General features: G+C 39.2%; 2 protein-coding genes across 2 annotated transcripts; one reads left to right on the top strand and one right to left on the bottom strand.

The window, feature by feature from the left end:
• The first annotated feature begins 3,674 nt into the window (after window positions 1–3,674).
• Window positions 3,675–14,914, top strand: LOC127647510 (5-hydroxytryptamine receptor 3A-like). The gene is made up of 10 exons (XM_052131778.1): window positions 3,675–3,726; window positions 4,394–4,551; window positions 4,648–4,692; window positions 4,809–4,918; window positions 5,070–5,242; window positions 5,693–5,853; window positions 5,989–6,199; window positions 9,077–9,217; window positions 9,824–10,036; window positions 14,838–14,914. The coding sequence occupies exons 1-10, from the start codon at window positions 3,675–3,677 to the stop codon at window positions 14,912–14,914; spliced, it is 1,341 nt and encodes a 446-aa protein (XP_051987738.1).
• A 1,209-nt stretch (window positions 14,915–16,123) lies between these two features.
• On the bottom strand, window positions 16,124–18,767 carry LOC127647965 (myeloid-associated differentiation marker-like protein 2). The gene has a single exon (XM_052132505.1). The coding sequence runs from the start codon at window positions 18,021–18,023 to the stop codon at window positions 17,112–17,114; it is 912 nt and encodes a 303-aa protein (XP_051988465.1). The 5' UTR covers window positions 18,024–18,767; the 3' UTR covers window positions 16,124–17,111.
• Window positions 18,768–19,000: the final 233 nt, after the last annotated feature.

The raw sequence follows: 19,000 nt of genomic DNA, 5'->3' as shown, positions 1-19,000 counted from the left end.
AACCCATTTTAAATGCTTTAAAACACCTTTAGTGGAACTGATAAATAGCTAAACAGAAATAGCTCATTTGCCCCTCATTTAAACCCATTTTAAATGCTTTAAAACACCTTTAGTGGAACTGATATTTTGGAAAAAATCTGGAAATAAAAGACTGAGCCTTAGACAAACAGTACACCTGAATGGTGCAGAAGAGATACCAAAGGTCTCCAATGGAAGAGTATGATACTTGAGCATATTACTTGGACCAACGTTATGTTAGGTGTCTTTAACTACTATATGTATTTGGTACAATGTACTTATAATGTACATTCATGTTGTTGTTTTGTACTTAAATTTAAAGTACTTGCTTTTAATAACATCTGGTGTTACACTGTTAAACTTACCCCTACATCTGCCATAAACCTTATCCTAAACCCTAACCACTAACCCCTATACCCCCTAAAACTATCTATACCTCAATATCAGTAGCAGCAAAAATTTAATTTGTGAGAATTTTGCAGAACAACAAGGTTAATAGTTGGCCTTTCTGGTTCCCACAGTGATTTTGTGAACAGGGGTTTCGACAGTACCCCTCCACTTTTTCAGTGATCTTGGTTCCTCAAGTAGTTTTCCAATTCATTCCATAAAGTCCTTCATAAAAGAGTTGTTAGACATGAACCAAACCAACCAGCTCAGAGGTGAATAGCAAGATTACAAAACTTTAATTTGACACACAACTTTTGTCTTCGTACAGTATTGTGAAGGCAGCATTTTTTAACCTTCGGACACAGCCTATATTGAGTATTTTAGCACACAACCCTCATTAACCAAAGAGAACACCAGACAAAGTATGTAAATGACTGCCATAAAGGTATCCATGATGTCACCTCCTGCACACAATATTGTGGTTAAACTCATAAGAGGAGGTGGGGCCAGTTTCTTACTCACAATACATAAATATGAGCAAATTATAGTAATCTGTTCAAGACTAAATCCTCATCCTCAAGTAAAAGCACCTCTTGACATGTTAGATTCGATTGTAGTCATGTACCTACAGTGGCTAATATTTTCTCTTGCCTCATTTGGTAAGTATCTTTTTAACAATTGTCTGAATTTATGTTTTTGTGTGGTGTTTCATGAAATTTGCATAAAAACTGTTTCAAGTACAACAGGCCAAGGAGGCCAAGACTAATGTACCCGCTAATTTTTTTGTTTTTGCTGAACAACACCTTTTCTATTAGGTCTGTCAATTGTATTGACGTTTAATTGCATAATTCATTCTGCTAAATTAATCAAAGGGCAAATATGCAAATAATTCCTTGTGGAATAATTTGCGGGGAACAGCTCGTTCCATCAAATATTGTGCCAGGAAAGTAAAACGTTGATTAGGCATTTGAAATGTGGCTTAAGAAGTTTATGAGCACTGTGTTATTATGACAATGTGCAAGTTTAAAGTAGTTCAACTTTGAAGAACTCAAACCCCTGCTCTCTGGTTCTGCTTGTTGCGCTCTGTCCAGCTGTTTTTGAATGCTTAAATGCTTCTAGTGTAAACAGCTTCATACTCATTCTGTGTTGCCTACTCATGGTTGGTTTGGTGAAACACGTTGCCTGTGGTCGCAGCTATGGCTGAGCTGAAATGCTTTGCATTTAGGTGATGTTTCACGCTTGAATTGCTCCGATGGTAGGACAATCCTATATTAAGGAATTTAAATATGGGTTAGGGGACAGAATTAAATGTGATAATTTTATACTATTATATTCTCTTTTTTATAATTAACTGTCCTATATAAATATCAAATATACTATATGTATCACACATAGTAAGGCTAACTATGCAAGGATGAGTTATTTAATATTGGTGAGTAATATTGGTCTTGTTTCTCCAGATTACTTTGAGTAATCTTTGATCAAAATAAGTTGTGATTTCAAGGAAACAAAGTCAGAATAATCATAATGCATGGCCTCTGTAGGGTGCCTCGTGTTTGGAAATGGTCATTATTTTCTGCAATGCCATATTGGGCTGTTATTAACTGGACATTTTTGTACTGGGACAAAGACTGAAGGACAAGCTAAACAGGTCATTTAGTAGACACTTTCATCCAAAGTGACTTTCAAATAAGGAACATTACAAGCAATTTGTCATACAAATGTCATTATCTGCAGTATTGTACTGCCAAGTTCTCACAGTGGATGGAGTAGTAAAGATGCTAGCACTGAAGAAGTATTCCACTACAGATTACATAATACATGCTGTATAATGTCATTTGTAATGTATTCCATTAGATTAATCAAGGTCAGTATTGTATTCTAAATACTTTGGATTACTTCTTCAGCACTGGTAGATTTTTTTCCCCTTCGGGAAATCCCCTGAGGATGTGAGGGGCAGCACCCTCTCCCCTCCTCACGTCATCCTTATGTGGAGCTGATGAAGGTGCCCCCGGCTCCCCCTCCCCTGCCAGAGCATTGCCCATTTCACATCTCTTCGCTTTTTTGGAGGACCCATCCGTGCATATTCCCTTTAATACATTTCTGAATTCAGGCCAATTCATCCCCAAAATCAGTGGATGGGTGAGGCGGAACTAACTACGGCCTCCACTCTATGCTTTGTTCCCCGAAATGTAATAACAAGGGTCACCACAGGGTAGTTGTGAATATCCCAATGTACACACTTCACCCTCACACTTTTAGTTGTGCCCAAAGCCTCATGTTGAACCAAGCATTTGTGGATAGTGGTCTGATTACAACCTGTGTCCACTAAGGCTTGGAGTGTACTCCCCTTGACTCTTACTGGTATCCTGTACCCTCCAGCCAAATTGGGGGCAGCCTGTGGAGCGCCACACAATGTCAGCAGGCCAGCCCAGGCACTAAGCCCACACTTGAGGGGGCAGGTACATCCGCCTGAGGGGGAAAGCGGGAAGGCACTGATGTCGCCGGGAAAGGGATAAACTGGCGCAAGCGAGGAACTGGCTTCGGCGGGGGTTTCCAAGCCTCCGGGATGCAGGAACAGGGCCTGGAGAGAGGACACAGTGAGAGGGGAGGGGGGAGTGGGAAGAGCTCTTCCGCCCTTGGGCATGCTCCAGGCCCTGTTCCTGCTGGTCCTCCGCCAGCTGGAACGCTTACTCCAGCGATGCCGGGCGATGGCACTGGACCCATTCCACCATCCTTTCTGGAAGTCTGTGGATCAGCTGTTCCCCGCCAGCAGCCATCACGGAGCCGCTGAGAGAAGGCGAACGGGCGACTGGCCCCTTCCAGCTTCATTGTGCATAATAGTTTTCGGTATTGCTCTGGGCTCCGGCTGACCCACTGCAGGATGGTCTTATTCAGGTCACCGTAGACCAGGAGATTAGCCACCGGCAGTTGTTGTGCTGCAAGCTGGGCTTCCCCGGAAATCAAAGGAAGGCCTCATGGTCATCTTCCGCCCCAATCTTCATCAGCATGGGTGGGGGCAGGGGACTTCTGTTGTCTGGGGTCGCTGCGGGGGCTTTCTCTTGGTTTAGGAGGCTTCGAATAGCCTGCCAGTCCTCTGCCTGAGCTCTAAGGACCTCATGGAAGTGGCGTTCCTGATCTTGGCAGAGCTCAAGCAGAGCCTTTTGGTGGGTCTGATGTAGGTTGGTAAGGGACTTGATGATGTCGGTCAGTGGGAAGGACTCCATGGGGTGGGCAGTCTTTAAACCAACTCCCAGGTTTTGGCACCAATGCAAAAGAACATTCACAGCAGGAGGACACAGGAGAGTGGTTTCTTCACAAGTAAGGCTTTAATTAATATACTCCAGCGCTTTACAGCTTCTCAATAACTCATCAGCTTCACAATAAGGTCTCTTTGCTCTGATCCTCTCCCCTTCTGCTGGTGGCGTGGAGCTTATATGCCATTCTCCGTATGCTCACTGGAATTAGAGACAGGTGTTAGTCATAATTTAGCTCAGGTGTAATCGCCCTTACCGCTTTCTCTCTCTCCGGAAGGACGCTAGACCATGCCTACACTGCCACAGTTACCAATAACAACACATTATAGCACACACTAAATATTACAGCTAAACCTTTCTTGTTAAAGGTGTGCACAAACTTCTTATATGGAAGTGCCGCTCTGTACAAATAAATACAAAAATACTTTTCTATTTATTGTAATTTCATGTATTTATATCATATTCATAAATGAAGAAGGATCTCTACCCTTTATTTATATTCTCATAGCTCTGTCCTTGCTTGACACTTGCTGCATTTCCAATAACTGAGTGTTTACTCTGGACTTTAGAGACAAGACCCAGACAAGTTTTGTATTACCATGAGTGTAACATGTTCTACTTTAAAATAAGCCTACACTATCTTCCTCCACAAAAGATATGAAAGCAAGCTTGCATGCTGATGCTGAAAGAAATTATTTTTGAAACTTACTATTAACTTCTCAATTGTGTAGGGTGGGCGTCCGCTGCTGACAACTGCACTTACAAGATGATAATAGATCATCTTAACTTGAACAAAAATGACTTGGACATGTCCCTGCGGCCCGTGCATTCCTTTAGTACCCCTACCAAAGTCTTAGCAGACCTGTACGTGTCCTCCATCACAGAAGTGGTATGAGGCCAGCATTATTTACGTTCTCATACAGGTCATTATGGGATATCAGCCAGTTGTAATGTTATTTAACTGTTATTTTTCACATATCTACAGAATGAGAAAGCCCAGAGCTTTTCAACACAAGTCACACTTGTAATTGTAAGTTTTTAAACACTCTCTCACACGTTATAACTTGGTTATGCAGAAGTTCTATTTAGAAAATGTCAAGCCTATCACATTTATAGGGGAATTAAAACCTCCTGTTTACTTTGCAGGGATGTATAAATGAGTTTACAAGGTGGAACTCCAAAGACTTTTGTGGAATCAGTTCATTTTCACTTCCTAAAGATATGTTTTGGACTCCAGACATTGGGATCATTGAAAGGTCTGAATGGATTGGGTTCTGACTTCTGATTCCTTTTACACTTTTTGATTGTTAGCATAAATTAATCTCAGTAGTCTTTCGTTTTCTGAATGATCTACTTTAAATCAATTGTTGTGTCCAATCTTAACACTATTGTGTTTTGTCTGTTTAGCATCAAAACAGAATTTGCAATAATGGAGTCTCCATATGTGCAGATGATGAGTTTAGGCATAATAATTTCATCTCACACTTTAGCTGTGACCACTGCCTGTAAAATGAACCTGCACAGGTTTCCCTTCGACATCCAAAGCTGCACTCTCACGCTACAGTCGTCCATTCATTTCAGTATGTCCAATTTCAAACCTCACATGAACACGGCTCAACTATAAGGAATTTTACGCTGGCCCAGTCGAGTCGGTTTTGAGATTTATTACTTCCCCTTTTAACATATAAAAGAGAACATGGCTAGTTTTCTCAAACTCATATGATTTTCTTTCTTTCAGTAAAAGACCAAGTTTAGCTGAAGACTTTCGACCTACTGACACCAAATTCACAGTGTGAGCATCGGACATCTACTAGTATTGTCAATACGGCAGTAGGCAAATGGCAAGTGATGTTTTTGTCAACTGGCCCAAAATGAGTCCTTATTGTTGAGCCCTGTAAGAATGAACACAGATGTTATCAAACAACCACAAACATAATTTAACTTAGACATATCATACTTCAACTTCTGTATTAGTTGACATGAGTATCATTTTCATGTGTGTTGGTCACTTGTTTATATTTTCCCTACAGTTCATGAGCTGATAATTGAACCATATTCCAATGCATCATCACTTACCTTCAACTCTCAGAATGCCTTTCAAACCCAGGGAGAGTGGGAGCTCATCGGTATAAATATGACTAAATACAATAACTCTGTTCTGTGGGATACACGGGCTCAGCTGATATATCAGGTACAGAGTAGACGGCATAGCCTTCATCATGTCCATCACATTCAGACTGAGACAATAGTTAAAGACCCCATCGAACCTGGATTTCTGAGGAATTTCAGGAATTGTAACTAGACCGTTCCTGTTTCTTCATGGCAGGTCACCATAAAGAGGAGACCTCTACTGTATGTCATCAACTTTATGTTGCCAGTCTTTTGCTTCCTTGTGTTGGATGTGGCCTCCTTCTTCATAAATGTGGAGGGAGGAGAGAAGTTGAGCTTTAAAGTGACTTTACTCCTGGCCATTTCTGTGTTGCTGCTCATTCTCAATGACATGCTGCCCTCTACTGCTGAAGATATCCCACTGATTGGTAAGACACCAACTAAATAATGTAAATATTTTTAAGGATCTTCTTTACTTAAGATGGCAAAAGTAGATACTTCCTAGCAGAAATATCTGGAAAAGTTGATTGCATTGTTCAACTGAAATCATGACACATCATCAGAAAGCTATAAGAATCTAAACTTAGATTGGATAATAAATCATCAAAGATTATGTATTATCAATAATTCGATGGTCCAGAGTCAGATGAAGTATACCAAATTTGCCATAGGTACCTGAATCTGGAGTCGCTTTTATACAATGTCGCTTTTTATTTATTTTTTATATATTTTTGCACTGTTTTGGTACATATAAGCACATAAACATCATTGCACTAAAGCTGGCGCCACACTAGCAGACTGGAAACAACTTGATTTTGGCCAAGGGTGTCACACTTGCCGACTGTTTGCTGAGATTTCTCTCTCTTCGGTCAAGGTATGACACACTTGCCAATTAAGAATGGTCGAGGGGTGACAAACATTCCAACTCACAGCAACTCTTTCTCTAATTCGCTGTCACGCGGAGCTCGCCGAAATAAAAACAGCAGTACCGTGTGAGCATAAACAATTGTAAAAGAGTGATTTATGAAGTGATTCATGGACCTTTGGACCAACTTTACCTTGTGAAAGTGTGTGATTGTGTTTCAAGCAAGTCTCATGTGTCTCATTTTTGAAGCCATTAACTCAGAAAGAGTCCTGACGGTCAAGTGATTAACAACCTCTTGCTGGTAGACACTAATATGTGCTCCGTTACCTACTGACTGAAGATTATGTTAAAGCTGCGTACACACTGCCAGCGACTTTGTCGCTGCCGGTCGCCAGTGGCTGGCGGTGAAGTCGCTAGTGGGCGTTCCCACTACTGGTTCCCACTACTGGTTGCCTAGTAACTAGTAACCATGCAATCTCGGAGTCAGCGCGGTGAGTACCACTGGCTGGTGCAAGAGCTGCAGTTGGATATACCATATCCATATCATAGAGCACTGGAAAATTGCTTAACAGCAAGAATTAGCCTTTCATCCATCTTTCCGTTACTGCAGGAGCTGAGAGAGAGAGAAGGATCCCGTGAGCTCTCCCGTCTTCTCTCCTATTGGCTGTCGCTTCCGTAAGTCGCTCTTCATTTGAATAAAGTTGAACTTGTCTCAACATTGTCGCGTCGCTGGACATGCCCACATCTAGTCACCAATGGTCGCGACAGCTCGTGTTGCCAGAAGTCGCTGTGCTCTCATTGAAAATGAATGGGATGATGTCGCTATCTTGTGCGATGTCGCTGGCAGTGTGTACGCAGCTTAATGAAGCTCACGCATGAAAATCACTGTAAAATTAGCTAGTGTGGCACCAGTTTAATGTTATTGTGGCTGAGCCAACTATTTGAAAATCAGAGTCATTGAATTGTCCTCTTCGCATTTTGGTGTAAATAGTGGGATCTGAACCCACACTTTTGAGACTAGAGTGTGAAAAGGGCACTCCTCTGATTAAGATATGTTTTGTTTTAAAGTATTCTTGATTGTTTATAAAAAACGAGACCTCTTCCTTAAAGGAATATTCCAGGTTTAAGTTAATCTCAAATAACTGCATTTGTGGCAAAATATTAATTGCTTCAGCTTTGACTTGCCCCAACTTTTCTTTACAAAAAAAAAAAAAAAAGCAAACATCTGGGTTCCAGTGAGGCACTTACAATAAAAGTGAATGGGGGCCTACCTTCACACGTTAAAATACTCACTTTTCCCAAAGTATAGCCACAAGACATAAACAATATGAGTCTTAATGTGATTTTAGTGTGAGAAAATCACTTACTAACCTTTTCTGCATAAAGTTATTGCCAATTTTACATCTTCGTTGGCATGGCGATGAAATGTCAACACATCCTAAAACCCTAAAATGACTGTTAAAAATGACAATTTAAACAAATTTACAGCTTAAATAATACACAAGTCATAACGGAAGAATTAATGTAAATGCTTTTATAAAATCATAAGCTTCACATTTCTTCCTTTAACCTCCAAAAATGGTCCCCATTCACTTCCATTCTAAGTGCCTCACTGTAACCTCGATTTAAGCTTCTTTTTTTTTTAAAGAAAAGGAAGGACGAGGCGAAATACATTTGTGTAGTAATCAACATTATACCACAAATGCTGTCGATTGAGCTTAACTTGCATTGAACCCGGAACATTCCTTTAACATTTTCAAAGAGTAGGAGAAAAAGCCTTATGTGGAGAAGGCCTTGATGATGTTCATGGAGCCTGTAAGGAATAGCTCAGCCAAAGATAATAGTTCATCATTTACTCACCGTATGCCCACTTAAACTTGCATTACTTTTTTCTTCTGCTGAACACAAACAAAGATGTTTTAATGAAGGATACATGACGTGTCTATATCCATGGATACAATGCAAATGAATGGGGTCCAACAATTCAAATCTCCAAAAAGGACATAAAGGTTATCCATAATCATACAGACTCGTAAACAAACAGTAAAATTTTATAGTCAATTCTGTACTTGAGAGGAAGCCAGTGCAAAGCCATTAGAATTGGTGTAACTGACTCGTACTTGCGAGTCCTTGTGATAAGTCTGGAAGCTGCATTTTGTACCAGCTGTAGATGAGAGAGGGAAGACTGAGAGACACTGTAGTAAAGTGAATGACAATAATCTAAACGAGATGTTACCAAAGCATGAATGACAGTTTGAAAGTTGCGTGTGGATAAAAAAGGTTTAATCAATGTCTTCCGAAGCGATACGATCAGATAACTCCGTTTTCACTATGCATCTTGACAATTAATTTCATAACATTTTCACAACATAGGCACCAAATTCAAACTGTTTTAGCACAATTTGTAGTGGATTGCATTCATAGTTTGATGTTTTCACAGGGATTTATTGCATTGTGGTTTTCACTTTCATTGGCATAAGCATTCTGGAGACCATCTTTGTGAATTATCTTATGGATAGAGAAGCTGAGACTAAATCAGCATTGCCAGAGAAAAACACAACTGCTATCAGTAGACAAGATGGTAAGTGTATACCACATCTGATTATGATATGAATTGTTGACAAAGAACATTTTCAGTATCTTCCTTGTACAGGGTAGAAGTGTTCCTGTATTATCGTGCACGCATCAGTTCTCACAAGAGCATGCAAGCGAGCATGTGTCAAGCACGAGGACGTGCAAATGAGCATCTCTCGTGGAAGCTGTCAGAAACAAAGCACGGTCTGCTTATGAAGCTGAAAATGTCCGAATGATCGGCTTCAGCTGCCATGTTCGCAACTTCCTGATTCTCATACATGGGCTGCCCTGCAAACATAAAACATTATTGATATTCAGAAAGCACCTCAATGTCTTCTGATTGGCTAAACAAATAATTTCACTTTTTAGTTTGATGTTTGCAGCGTCTAGGCTGTCACAGGGACGTGTGATATTTCAGGTTAGCTAATTGAGCGATATCTGGCAGGTAATAGAGACATTTTCCTATGCCATTCCCAAAAAATAAATAGCTAACAGCGTGTTTTTGAGGTGTTAATCGATCTAGGGGTTTCTCAGAACCTCAACAGAACTTGAGAGTGATCAAAAGCTACAGAAATGAGCTAGAAGCAAACATTTCTTTGCATTTCTCATCCAGACAGCACAAGAAACCCTGGGATCCCTTTGGATGCACGTGTAGATCGGATTGAAGAGCAGTCATCTTTTCTTGACCTTCTGAAGCAGATCCTCACTGAGCATCGGGCAGCATGTCAGGAACTCTCTCGCCAAAATCAACAAGAGAAAACATCTCTGCGCTGGACCAGAGTGGCAAGAATCATAGATGTGACCTTCCTGGTTCTTTACTTGATCTGTATAGTCACATTTTTTATAGTACTTGGCATTACTTGGTTTCCATAGTGATATCATGCGGTAAGGATGAGCTGGAAAACCAGACTGACCATCAGTAATAGTTCATTGATTATTAAATAAGTGATACATACAGGCATGCAGTTTTTATGGGAATTTAAAGTTTAGTTCTTTACAGTAGTACTGTCTGTCATTCTAACTGCCTTTGGCATATCTTTACATTTAAAAAATAATTATCAGGTGAAATCAGCAAACTCTTGTAAAACAGTTATTGGTACACCAGTAAAGGAAGTGGTGTCTTGCCAGACTGATCTCACATTAAAATCAGAAACAGGTGGTTGAATTTTCTTAAGATAAAATCGGCTTGTTCTTATCGATAGGCGAAAGACTGCCCCCAGTGGCCGAAGCGACAAGTGCTTTTGGACGTATGTTCACGTGTGAGCTCCATTTTCCGGGTGAAATGTCCACAGACTTGCACCAAAAGCGAGTTGTCAAGTGAGTTGTTTTCAGCTTTTCAGGATGTAATATAGTGAAGATAAATGAAGATGAACCCTAAACCGAACCCCCAACCCAAGCTTCAAACCTAAACCTAACCATCAGTGGAGTAACATTGTCATTTTAAAGGGAAAATTGCAACCTCTGAATCACGGACGTCACTGATTATGCAAATGCAATTCATTCCTGGTTTCAAAATGGGAGCTGAACCCGGGTCTGACAAACTGCTGACGTAACGCAATTCTGGTTGCGCCACAGGGAAAGTTAAACATGCTAGAGCTGATGCAAAAATGTTGGAAACACAGAGACATCATTTTTTTTAAAGAGATTGATGCTTCACATTCATTAATGCAAGAGCTCAGTTGTTCACGCAATCAGACGTGAAACGTTCAAGGAGCCACCGAACTATTCAAGCCCCGAGGCCTCGCAGTACCTTAATGTGTCCCAGCTGACTCTTGTCTTTTAAGAAAATACTGCCACATAATCTTTAAGAAAGGATTCTAATATGCAAATTTGGTACTCAAGAAACATTTATAGATAAATGCAGTTGTGCTACTGACATACAGGGCATTGCAGTGCCTTTTTTCAGTTGCTGAAGCATTTGCTGAAGGCATTTCGTACAAGTCACTTCACCCTCACTAGTCAGATTTTGGATTAAATATCTAACCCCCCAAAAATGTCTTTTAGAAAACCACCAGTCTATTGTTCTATTGAGAGATCAAGGCTATTCCATGCACTACATATTGAAAGAAGAAATTAAAGCGGATCTGACCAGGATAGAGAGGGAAGCGAACGCCCCAAAAACCAAACAGTTGGTAAGTCTGTGTCTGGAGAGCTCGCTGTGCATCACACCTGATGGACGGGATAGTAAAATGTAAAGCCTTCATCTTAGTATTGATCATAACAGGCCTCTACGAGTATGGGGTCATCAAGAGGAGCTACTACAGATATAAATGATGATTTTGGAAGGGTCAACTATTTTTACCATTTACAATATTTTGCAACTTCAACTTCCAAACAACAAAAAATAATAAATAGTTGTTAATAAATAATAACAACAATAAACAACGATAAAAAGTAATAGCTAACAGAAATAAAAAATAATTATGTTATATTTATGAATATATCTGCTTGCATCTTTCAAGGACAATTTTGTCTTCAGTGTCATTCTGAGTCTCTTAGAGGACAGGGAGAGAATGTACTTTCTGAAATACTTTTGCATTCCCTCATTTTACTTGTCTCCTACAAAACGTTTTGGGTTCCTACCTATACCCATCTCTTAAAACCAACAATGGCTTTACTACAGTAACTATTGTTGAATGATACTTTAGTAAAAACAGTTACTTTAGTTTTACTGTAATGCCATGGTTCATTTGTGGTACAAGTGATTTTATTCAAGTGCTATATTATATTATATTATATTATATTCTAAATTAAAATCATGCCCTTACAAAATGAATCATGTGTTCTCTATAGAATAGATTCTCTATAAATTTTCTTTGCCATGTGTGGGATATTTTGTATTTAAAAATGGCAAAAAATACGTTCATTTACATGTAACAGGTTTTATTAAGTATTTATTGTTGATCACAATAAAACAAAACAAAATAAAGTAAATTATATTAAAAAAAAAATAATTCTTTAGGGGATATCACTTTTGATATAATATGCACATTTGAAAGAAATATACATAAATGTGAAGCCTGATTTAAAGGGGTCATGACATGGTTTTTTTTATTGTATTATTATGTTCCCTTAGGTGCAATTATAGTATTAATATATTTTTTTTAAGAAAAACTTTTAAAATCTAGTGATTTATGACCTTTTCCCACCCTGTTTCTCATCCTCTGATTCAAACAGTCTGTTTTGGGGGCGTTTTCCATTTAAGACTTCAGTGTTAACGCCCACTGTTATGATTGGCTAACGTCAGTGCCTATGTATCAATTATTGACGCCCCCAGCCAGAACAATATGCAAGTAAACTAAGTAAAAACACTGTGATTATTCATAATGAATGAAATTGCGCTTTAAAAAGTAGTTTAAAGTTTAAAATAGATTACTTACAGTTCGTCGTTGTTCCCAGAATAGTCGGCACGGACTTATCTTTGAGCAACAGTTTTCTGGCAAAGCCAGCATCATATTGAGATTTGTTCTCAAAACAGTCATCCTTAAAATGTACAGAACAAACGCTTAAGTTAACACTGCCGTGACTGGGTCGTCCGCAAAAAATAAACTGCATTCATTTTTCCCTGACGTCTGGATCTTTCGGCAGCTTATTCAGAGGTTTTGTTTGACCACAGCCAGGAACAGCACATCTGTGTGGCATCGTAATTTTCCTGTGCACAAGTAGTCTCTGTCAGAGCTCGCTGTCCACAGAGGCGAACCAACATTGAGTGGGGGCCCCAGGCAAAATTAATCAATGAGGCCCTTCTAAAATATTTTTTTGTAAATATATCTTTGTTACCTAGAGATATAATTATACAACATACAAAAAGTAGTCAAAACACATCTAACAGAACATAAATTGTTTATTGTTTACAACATTAAAGTACTTAAATGATATGTTGGCTTTAATTAACTTTTTTATGTCAACAGGTTCCATAAATTAACTTATAATTTTTTTGAGTGTACATAAATCTTCATATTAATAATGTATTGTCACCTTAAAAACGCTGCTTACGAGCCTTAGCTACGGCAAATGCTGTCACTATGTCCTCCATATCCAAAGACCTTCGTGTGTTCCGTTCAATGGAAATTAGTGCCAGTGCTGAGAGCCTCTTTTGGTTAATTGTTGACCTGAGGTATGATTTAATCAGCTTTAAAGCTGAAAAACTTCCGTCTAACACTTTACATGCTGTTGCTAACCCCCTAGCTAAACAGTTTTTCAGTAACATATTAACGTTACTTGTAATTAATCTTAAGTGAAACTAAACTGAAATTAACAACGTGGATTGTGTGATTTGTTTTGTACATTTCTTAAAATAGCTACCCTTACTTAACAGTCACCTCTGATAACAGATCACTCGAGATAACTTACATGTATTTTATGTAAAGGTGCTTTAAAACGATATGTAACGTTACTACTGTGAAAAATAAATGTGAATTGAACGACGAAACGATTTGTTTGTCATTAATTATCCTTAACGTAAATGTTAAGTCAATTAAGTTAATCATCATCATCTCATTCTCCATCACTTACCGCAGTCATGTTTTCTCTTTTCCCCATCATCTTGTTTTTTTCCACTTCTGGCTGCCAGATGGATATGTCCTCTTCATTTTTAATACACGAATTCATGCATTTTCGGGTACAGACAGTAAAAGAAAGACAGAAACGTGAGTAAGCGCTGCGACAGTTTGAAAAAGGCGCCAGAAGCAGCAAAAGCATACGCAGCCTTGCGAGAGAGGGGGGCCCACTAAGGGGGATGCAGAGGTGTTGCGGCGTCACTGCGTGTTATATTAATATGAACATTTCTGATTGTTTAAATGATCGGCCCTCGGGGGCCCCCTCAAAATGCGGGGCCCCAGGCAATTGCCTGCCTTGCCTGCCCTATTGCAGCGCCTCTGGCTGTCCATCGACTGAACACTTGTGAGGCGCACGGCGATACGAAATGAGCGTAGTTGTCTTGCGCTTATAGCGTAGTTATCTTGTGCTGGAGGCGGTCATATGCAAACGCTGTTACGTCACTTCTAACCGACACGTCACTTCTAACCATGAATCCAGAACGAGCTGTATTTTGAGCTTGATTAAATAAATGATTCGTTTAGAATGGGGAGGACGTCTTAAAATATTAAACTTGCAGGACGTTTTAATGATACAAAGACCTCTTATATACCAAAAGATCAAGGCAAATTTGGTTTCTCATGTCATGACCCCTTTAAATATTTTTAAATCAAGTATAAATATGTCATATTTTTATTATTTACCTGTAGTAGTTTAAGACAAATTGTTTTTAGATACATTTTAGATAAATTGTAATACTATTTTTGATATATTAATTTGTGTACTGCGCCGCCGCTGCTGCTGTCAATCAATAATAATAATAATAATAATACAAAATAACATTTAATGGATTAGCTGAAGTAATATCTACAGTCTGTTTCCTGTATACTTCATTTACCTGATCAGATAAAAAAAAAAAATACGCAGCTTCCCAGCAGATATAAATAAAGAACACATTTTCATTAAGAATAATCAAACAAATTTACCTGAAACTCGAGCTTTGGAGTAAAGGGATTTGACCAATTATGGAAAAGCCCTGCTTTGCCTCAGCCAATCACTGCACACCATCCATATGCACTGCACTCTGATAGGTCAGCTGTGTTCACTGGAAGGCAGTTACGTCACTCTTCATGAGCACGTGGGGCTGTGTCGACAGAAAGACGGCTAAACGCTGCACTTGTTGATTTTCTTTGATCAGTCTATTTTTTGAAGTCTACAAAAGATATAGAGTTTAAAAAAAGTATATTATTAAATTAAAATATTATATCTGAGATTATTATATCGGTGTGCGACTGTAAATTTATCTAAAATTGACTTTTCACAGATCGCTATTATTTTATTTTATGACATATAGCTAATTTCTTGGGATATTTTCTGCAAATGTGTCCTCAAAGGTCAAAGCTGGATAATAAATACCCCTCCATTAATTATTTTATTTAATTATTTGATTGCTTTAATTGTTTTATTGTTTATTTTTATTCATTTTATTTTTATAAAAACAATTTTATGACATAACTAGTTTCTTGCTTGGTTATGAGCACTCCTAAATGAATGATTTTATTTATTTTTTTGTTGTTTATTTTATTAAATTTATTTAATGACATTTAAAAAAAAAATATTGGGGTATTTTAAACAAATTTGTCTTCAACGGTTAAAGTTGGGATATAAATGTTAATATTTAATTATTTTATTGTTTTGATTGTATAATTTTAAATGTTTTATTGTTACTTTATTTGATTACATATTACAATTAATACAATTAATTATTTGGGACATTCTCTGCAAATGTTTCCTCAAAAGAAATTAAGATGGATTATGAACACACACACACACTCACACACACACACACACACACACACACACACACACACACACACACACACACACACACACACACACACACACACACACACACACACTGTGTTTCCATGTTTTATGGGGACTTTCCATAGACATAATGGTTTTTATACTGTACAAACTTGATATTCCTCATGGGGACCGACAAAATATCCACACAAGATCAAAAATCTCAGGTTTTACTATCCTTATGGAGACATTTGGTCCCCACAAAGTGATAAACACACACGCACACACACACACACACACACACACACACACACACACACACACACACACACACACACACACACACACACACACACACAAACTCACAGTGTGTCAGTTGCATCTTATGAGTCATGTTTGTGTATTGTATATTATGAGAAGAGCTGGACACACCAGCCTCCATTTAAAATGGCAGCATATTTTGACCTATTTTGAAATATGTTGAGAGCACAAATCTAATATGAAGTTCTAGAAAAACACAACACTATAAGGACTTGAGTTGTTCAAAATGATATAATGAATACTGGTTAAACAGAGATGCTATATGAAAGCAGAGCAGCATGCCAATTCATATCCTTAATTTAAAAATAAATTGCATGGTATTTATCTTCATGAACAATACACCAAAGTTATACAGAATGCTCTATTCTCCAAGTCAGAGGAACTTGGATAAACAACTGACAAATGTTATAAATGGTTGACCATTGTACAAATTACAGTGCCCAGAATCAAGCTTGCTATGTTAGGATGATAATAAACGTATGATAATATTACATATTAAACCTATAGCAATTAATATACATTATACTGCACTAAACCCAAGCCTCATAATGACTTATGTTCCAGACCACAACAACATTTTTAGTGTTTAATTAGAGCTGTACCTGCTATAGCTCAAAATGATTATTTTTAAAAATGAAACTATTGGCAACGTCTGTAGAGTTGAATGGGAGACCTCAGAAAATATTATTTTTGCATTTCCATTTACTCAATCAGCAAAATAAAAATCCACTATTGCATTTCCACAACTTTCCAATAGATACAAAATAAATAAAATAGAGAGTGATCGATTAAAATGGTTTTTAAAAATGGGTTTCCAGAAATCACAAATGACAGAAAAAGTTATGGAAATTAATTGATAGAGAAAAGTGGAAACAGTGTAAATTTGGCAGAAATGCATTGTCACCATTTGTGAAAAGGGTCCATTATCAATTTTGGGTGAACAATGCATTTAAGGTTTACAGCGTAAATCGCAGGGATGCATTTCCACAGAGGTCATTTCTATGTAGCAGTTGATTTCATTTCACTGTGTTATAACAATTAAGCAATTTAATAACTTTAAGAAACAAGCGAATGACATGTTCAAGCCCAGCAGTGGGAGCTCTAATCAACAAAATAAAATAAAAAATCACACGTTGGTATTTCATATACAAGTACAAAGCAACTGCATTTTATTGGATTGGCTGTATTTTTCAAAATTCCAGTATTTAAACAGCTTGTGGACTGGAGATGAGATGGTGTTATGCTACTGAATGTGAGACGAATCGTATTCTTTGAGAGTACACCAGGTCGGTAAAGTACAGGACCAGGTTGGCAAACGTGAACACTGCAACCACCAGCTTGCTGTCCCATGGGCACTTTCCTCTTGGACAGCCTTCTGGTCGCCCTGGGGTCCCGTACTTCTTATCAAAACTAAAAACAGGCCAGACCACAGCAGCACTCAAGTAGAGTAGCACGGCCAGGAAGGTGTAGATGACAACGAAGCGGTCGAAAGGGAAGCGCAGAGCCGACGTTCTCCCCGAGACCGTGAGAGCCACCACCACCACTGTCACTGCGAAGCACAGGCTGTAGACCACCACGCAATATTGTGTAGGGATGTGCCGGTTGTATTCACTGTCATTAGCCAGAGCGCCAAAGATGATGCAGGCTAGGAAGGCTTGGACCACTTTTAGGAGGCCTGACACAGTGGCCATATATCCCACCACATGCCCCGGCTTGGCCCGCGTGATAAACACCTCAGCCCCGTAAGCGAAGCAGCAGATGCTGGAGCAAACGGTGACAGCGATACGGTAGTTACGAACCTCACAGCCCTCCGAGGGGCACTCTGACCTGAGGAAATAGACAGGGTACACCACCGAGGCCGTGACGTACATGAGCGTTGCCAACATGGCGTAGGCCACGGTGAAGTTGTCCCAAGAGATGGACATACACCCTTGCAGCCTTGTGACATCCATGGTGAAGATGACCGAAGTGACGGCAAAGCAGAAGCACCAGACAAACATGCAGAAGGTGCCGTAGGTGGCACTGAAGCCTGCGCTGTGGGCCACCAGGGCCATGGTGGTGCAACCCAACAGTAGCTGGCACAAGCGGGCAGCGCCGAGTCCAGACAGCACCGCTGCCTTGTTGAGATAGTGGCCTCCTTGGGGGTCCATGAACAGTTCTTGTGTGGCTCTGGATGAAACGGGTGTCGCTGCACCTCCACGGCTGAATCCACAAACCTCGCCCTTTGCCTGCCTCTTTATTTAGGCTGTCTTAATGACAAATCTCCTTTTCTGCTTTCCAGCTCTGCTTTATAATTATTGCAGAGTGTGTGGGATCAAATTACAGTGAAAACTGGGAATGTTCAGAATGGACAGTAACCTTGCTGTAAGTATTTTTAGCTCAGCAAGAAACTGAAGTGCATTTAGCAAAGCAACAGATTTAACTCAAAATATTTATTTTCAAATTCATATCATCACTACAACGAGTTCCAAATTCCAACCGATGACCTGTTACACCACCTTACAACTTGAGTCTTGACATAGTCACCTTGCTGTTGCAGTTCTTGCGCATGGTGTTTGTCAGCTGGTCATAATCCTCAAATTAAAGCGGAAAGTTCCATGCGAGTCCAATGTCACCCTCGAGATCTTGCTGTAATAACCAAAGTGCCTCTTCAAAGGTCCAAGTGGTGTTACTGTAGCACACTGTTAAACAACATCAGTAACTATCCCAATTGAGATGGTATCTGTATCACTTTAGTTTCTTCAAACTTTTTCTTCTTTTGACTGATGATCTAACATACTTCTCTCAGTCTCACTAACGTTATGTTTCCACTCTCACACACACTGGCATTTTCCTGGGCTTTGAGTTGAAGTGTGCTAAGGAAAGCAGTTTTAATGAGAGTGTTCTGCCGAGCTCAGGGCCATGGGCTCCACCAGCTCTATAAATAGAGGTCTATATTCCACTGTGGAATGGGGTGGGAATCCAAATGACTGCGTCAAGCAACAGTGTGGGGAGTCGTGTTTCATATGGTTGCAAACTGTGTATGTGCATGCAAGTTTGATAGGGGACTGTCAAAAGGTGTTGACCATGTAATGACTTTAGGAATAAACAACAAAGTTGATAAAAGTCTTCTTGTTCATTTTCTTTT

The sequence above is a fragment of the Xyrauchen texanus genome, chromosome 8, assembly GCF_025860055.1.
Source record: "Xyrauchen texanus isolate HMW12.3.18 chromosome 8, RBS_HiC_50CHRs, whole genome shotgun sequence".
NCBI lineage: Eukaryota > Metazoa > Chordata > Actinopteri > Cypriniformes > Catostomidae > Xyrauchen > Xyrauchen texanus.
Note: the sequence above shows the minus strand (reverse complement) of the source record. Positions and strands in the feature narration are given on the sequence as shown.

Excerpts from the sequence above, each read along its gene's own strand:
- LOC127647510 (XM_052131778.1), top strand. The coding sequence starts at position 3,675 with ATGCAAAAGAACATTCACAGCAGGAGGACACAGGAGAGTGGTTTCTTC. Across the intron at positions 5,243-5,692 it reads ACAGTCGTCCATTCATTTCA|TTCATGAGCTGATAATTGAA; the intron begins GTATGTCCAATT and ends TTTTCCCTACAG. Across the intron at positions 10,037-14,837 it reads CCTGGTTCTTTACTTGATCT|GTCAGCTGTGTTCACTGGAA; the intron begins GTATAGTCACAT and ends GCACTCTGATAG.
- LOC127647965 (XM_052132505.1), bottom strand. The coding sequence starts at position 18,023 with ATGGACCCCCAAGGAGGCCACTATCTCAACAAGGCAGCGGTGCTGTCT.